The 5,683-nt window shown below is 38.9% G+C and overlaps 1 protein-coding gene across 1 annotated transcript; it reads right to left on the bottom strand.

Annotated features, from left to right (window-relative positions):
* On the bottom strand, positions 1,724-2,270 carry LOC104720502 (uncharacterized protein At1g43920, Chloroplastic-like). Its single transcript, XM_010438395.1, has 2 exons — positions 2,094-2,270; positions 1,724-2,020 (listed from the first exon to the last, which is right to left on the bottom strand). Exons 1-2 carry the CDS (start codon positions 2,268-2,270, stop codon positions 1,724-1,726), a joined length of 474 nt encoding a protein of 157 aa, XP_010436697.1.

Here is a 5,683-nt window from a genome sequence, read left to right as displayed (position 1 = left end):
TAAAGACATACTTTAATTTATTATGTTATCATTACATCAATTATATTAATTTATAATGTTTCATTGATTTGCAGGGTCTTGTTAGAGCCATCAAGAACGTTCTCCCACAAGCTGAGCATCGTCTTTGTGCTAAACATATTATGGAGAATTGGAAGAGAGACAGTCATGATTTAGAACTACAACGTCTGTTCTAGAAGATTGCTCGAAGCTACACCACATGACAGTATCGTAAACATATGGAGGCATTAGAGAAATATAACCAAGGTGCATTTAATTCTCTACTACGCACCAATCTGATGACATGGTCTAGAGCCTTCTTCGGGTTAAGTACCCATTGCAATGATAACTTGAACAACCTTAGTGAGTCTTTTAATAGAACAATACGCCAAGCTAGGAGGAAGCCGTTACTAAAGATGCTTGAGGATATTAGGAGGTAATGTATGGTGCGGAATGAGAAGAGGTACATAATTGCTGGAAGGTTGCAGACAAGGTTCACAAAGAGAGCTCATTTAGAGATAGAGAATATGATAGCAGGATCTCAGTTTTGCCTCAGAAGCATGACTAGGCACAATCAACATGAGGTCCAATTGGGAGATGAAACTTATTCTGTGGACAGGAATGCACTTACATGTTGATGCGTAAAATGGCAGATGACAGGTACTCCTTGTGTCCATGCTGCTTCTGTGATCATAGGTAGGAGACAGAAAGTTGAAGATTATGTTGTCGACTGGTACATAATAAGATTGTGGCGTGAAACATATAGAGATGATATTCACCCTGTCCAAGGTCAGAACGAATGGCCTAGAATGAATAGATTAGGAGTCTTTCCACCACCTTGGAGAAAAGGAAATCCGGGTAGACCAAATATCCATGCGAGGAGGAAAGGTAGGTATGAAACTGCATCTTCATCAAGCAACACAAGGCTGCCACGCAATGGAAGAGTCATGACTTGTAGTAACTGCAAACAAGAAGGACACAATAGGCTATCTTGTACAAATCCGACAGTTGAAGCTCCAGCTGCAAGACCAAGAGGTCGACCAAGGAAGAATCAGGTTTGATGCTTTTGTTTATTTAGTATTATGAGACTTAACACCATGGAAGAAACCGTTAATCAGGTTTTCGTATTTTTGAAACAGGAACCAAGGAACGCATTGTTTGGCCAAGGGGGATCACAACCATCTACACACAGTTCATCACAGCCAGTTTCTCAAGGAGAATCCATGCCAGCTACACACGGTTCATCACAGCCAGCTACACAAGGGACATCACTACCAGCTTCACAAGGAGGATCACTACCAGCTTCCCAAAGAGGACCACAACCATCCTCACAAAGGAAGAAGAGACAAAGGAAGCAATCAACACAAGAGAGGGCATCAACATCAACACAGTGGGAACCTCCTCAAGCTCCACAGTGTGAACAAGGACTAGGAGGCTGGAGATCATGGTTTGAATGCTCAAGCTAGAATGTATGACATGACATGGTGTAGTTTTTTTTTTGTTGTGTTTGGTCAATGACCTTTCATGTTTGTTGCGGTGTAACATGGATTTGTACTCTTCTGTTGTCAAAACGATTAGTTCTATTTTGTTGTATGCCTACTTTAATATTTAAAACTTAAGACTTCCATTCACAAATTAACCACCAACATACGCACAAGAGCATTTTTCATCAACACCAACAAGAGCATTTGTCATTAACGAACAAGAGGAAGATGCATTACACACACTAATAACCAAGAGCAAACGAACCAAAGTTTGTTTGCTTTGCTTTAACAACCACTATGTAAGCAATGCCAACTGATACAAAACAAAGATAAACGAAACACACTCTCAACCACTTTGTAAACTTGCGGATTTCCATTTTGCTCCATAATGCTTCTTCCTTCAAGTCTTGTAAAGCACCAATCAAATCATTAACCTCCGTTTTTGTTTTCACAATCTCATTGGCCATAATTCCTAGTTTTGGTAATGCATCTTGAACTTCTTCATACACAGCATCCTCCACCCATTTAAACAAGTGACTCTGTTGCAAAAACAAACACCATTACTTACCATTGCATAAATAATCAACATTGAATTTCTTAGTGACTGCTTACATCTCTTTTAATTGTCCACGAGCTAGGATCCCTTTTTGTTATACACCTGAAGAACGGTCGACCAGGATTCTCTTCAGTTCTTGATGTAAAGATCATTACACCGGCTCCACAAACACACTTCGATGGCACTCCATGGTCGAACCCAGCTACCACCGATGTCTCTGAGCTAGAACTCATCTCGTCAACTCGAAGAAGAAGAGAGAAATCAAAGAAGAGAGATAACTCGAATAAGAGAGATAAATTGAACAATCGGGATAATTGAAGTTGGGGCAAATGAGAAATAAGGGTTTGTCAATTGGGGGAAATGAGAATTTGATTCTGAATTTAGGGGTTTTAGAGATAAATAAACCGGCATCGTTTTGTTGTAAACGGAAACCGTTAACGGATAATTAACCCCGTTTAATTACTCCATTTGACCACTTAACGTGGTGCCTCAAATGGCTGAGCACTACAAGAAAACTCGCTATAGCCGACTACATTTTACGACTATTATTCAGTCGCTAAATTTAGCGACTATTTAGTTACTCTGTTTCGACTATTTTACGACTAAATAGAAACGACCGTACCGTGGTCGCTTAATTGCGACAACATATAGTAGTCGTCAAAGTAGTCGCCATTTAACGACTACTTTACGACTAATATATAGAATTACAAACGTAGTCGTAACCTTGTCGTCAGATAGTCCCTCAGTTACGACTAATTCGGTAGACGCATACAAGTCACCAATTAGGCGACTATATTGCGACAATATCGGCGGGTCGTACAGGTTGTCGCTTAATAGTCGTTATTTAGCGACTATTATGTGACACTTTTGGCGGGTCGTAACATAGTCGTATAATAGTCGTAATCTGCCGGTATTAAAAATCACGTTTATTTCGTTCGGAGGTTGGTGTACTTGTATTATGCGAATGATTTTTATTAGTCGCTTGGTAGTCGCCAAAATTGCCTATATATACCAGCTTTACCACTTCTTCTCTCCTCCCTTACCATTTCTTCTCTTCTCACTCGATCAAAACAAACAGATTTGTGCAAAGTTAAAAAAAAATCTTCAAAAAAAAATATATATATATATTTTCTATTACTCTTGTATAATGTCACGGAATTACAATTATAGTAATTCTCGAGAGTGGATGTATAAGAGGTTCGATGAAGTGACGGACAATTTTTCGGCGGAGTTTACAACGGGGATGGAGCAATTCATGGCATTTGTAAATAGTCAATCTCTAGCACAGAGTAATGGGGGTATGTTCCACTGTCCTTGTAGTCGTTGTAAGAACGATCAATTTATGTCGGAAAACAGAATTTGGAATCATATTTTTAGCAATGGATTTATGCCTGATTATTATATTTGGTATAAACATGGGGAAGAAATCAATATGGATATAGGAACAAGTTATGTTGGTAGTGATCAAGAAGTGGATAATGTAGATGTGGGTAATGTAGTAGAAAATCCATATGTGGATATGGTGAATGATGCATTTCGTTATAATGTAGGTTTAGATGATAACTATCATGAGGGTAGTTCTCAAAATGTAGAAGAACCAATACGTAATCATTCAAAGAAATTCTACGACTTGTTAGAAGGCGCAAAAAATCCATTATACGATGGTTGCCATGAAGGTCACTCACAATTATCGTTAGCTGCTCGAGTCATGCAAAATAAGGCGGAGTATAATATGAGTGAAAAGTTAGTGGATTCGGTGTGCGAAATATTGAATGAGTATTTACCAGAAGGAAACCAGGCAACGGGTTCACATTACGAGACGGAAAAATTAATGCGCAATTTAGGTCTCCCATATTATACAATTGATGTTTGTATTAACAATTGTATGATATTTTGGAAAGATGACAAAAAGGAAAAGACTTGTCTATTTTGTGGTGCTCAAAGATGGAAGCCAAAGGATCCCCGACGTAGAACCAAAGTACCATACAGTCGTATGTGGTATCTACCTATTGCTGATAGATTGAAGAGATTGTACCAGAGCCACAAGACTGTGGCGGCGATGAGATGTCATGCTGAGCACAAATCAAAGGAGGGAGAAATGTGTCATCCTTCAGATGCGGCGGAGTGGAAATATTTTCAAGAACAAAATCCTCGATTTGCAGAAGAACCCCGTAACGTTTATCTTGGATTATGCACTGATGGGTTCAATCCGTTTGGCGTGTCTTGTAATCATTCATTGTGGCTTGTAATCTTGACTCCATACAATCTACCCCCCTAGTATGTGCATGAAAGAAGAGTTCTTGTTTCTTACAATTTTGAATTCTGGGCCAAATCATCCGCGAGCTAGTCTGGATATCTTCCTCCAACCTTTGATTGAGGAGTTAAAAGAGTTGTGGTCTAATAGAGTCGATGCATATGATGTGTCCTTGAATGAAAATTTTAACCTAAAGGCAGCGCTAATGTGGACGATAAGTGACTTTCCGGCGTATGGCATGTTATCAGGATGGACAACCCATGGAATATTGTCATGTCCAGTTTGCATGGAAGATACAAAGTCGTTTTATCTCCCTAATGGAAGGAAGACGTGTTGGTTTGATTGTTATCGAAGATTTCTTCCTCACGGTCATCCATTAAGGAGGAATAAGAAAGACTTCCTCAAGGGAAAAGATGCTTCGAGAGAGTATCCACCTCAGTCGTTGACCGGTGAGCAAGTTTATTACGAGCGGTTGGCTGAAGTAAAACCACCAAAAACCAAGGACGTAGGTGGAAATGTTCATGAAAAGAAGACTGCTGGCTATGGGAAGCAATACAACTGGCATAAGTTAAGCATATTATGGGAGCTGCCTTACTGGAGGGACCTCAATCTTCGACACAATATTGATGTGATGCATACAAAGAAGAACTTTTTGGATAACATCATGTATACTCATATGAGTGTGAAGGGTAAATCAAAAGACAACATCATGTCAAGATTGGATATACAAAAATTCTGTTCTCGGCCACAGTTACATATTGATAGTGATGGTAAAGCTCCTTTCCCACCCTACACTTTGACAGAAGAAGCGAGAACAAGTTTACTAGAGTGTGTCAAACATTCGGTGAAATTTCTTGATGGCTATTCGTCAGAACTAGCTAGTTTTGTTGATATGGAAAATGGAAAGTTTTCATGCATGAAGAGTCATGACTGCCATGTTTTTATGGAACGACTACTTCCATTTATCTTTGCAGAACTCCTAGACCGGAACGTCCACCTTGCATTATCAGGTATTAATTAATTTCATATATATACCTATATTTATGAAGTCATTTAATAGTAATTTTAAAGTAATTAACCCCAATATTTTGCATTGTATATTGTAGGGCTTGGAGCATTTTTCCGGGACTTATGTGCGAGAACTTTGCATAAAAGTCGCATTCAAATTCTAAAACAGAACATAATTCAGATCCTATGCAATTTGGAAAAGATCTTTCCACCATCATTTTTCGACGTGATGGAGCATCTACCTATACATCTCCCCTACGAAGCTGAATTAGGAGGTCCTGTCTAATATAGGTGGATGTATCCTTTTGAAAGGTTTTTAAAAAAATTGAAAGGAAAAGCAAAGAACAAAAGATATGCATCCGGATCAATTGTTGAATCTTATAT

The sequence above is a fragment of the Camelina sativa genome, chromosome 10 (assembly GCF_000633955.1).
Source record: "Camelina sativa cultivar DH55 chromosome 10, Cs, whole genome shotgun sequence".
In the NCBI taxonomy this organism is placed as follows: Eukaryota; Viridiplantae; Streptophyta; class Magnoliopsida; order Brassicales; family Brassicaceae; genus Camelina; species Camelina sativa.
Note: the sequence above shows the minus strand (reverse complement) of the source record. Positions and strands in the feature narration are given on the sequence as shown.

Excerpts from the sequence above, each read along its gene's own strand:
- LOC104720502 (XM_010438395.1), bottom strand. The coding sequence starts at position 2,270 with ATGAGTTCTAGCTCAGAGACATCGGTGGTAGCTGGGTTCGACCATGGA. Across the intron at positions 2,021-2,093 it reads CGTGGACAATTAAAAGAGAT|AGTCACTTGTTTAAATGGGT; the intron begins GTAAGCAGTCAC and ends TTTTTGCAACAG.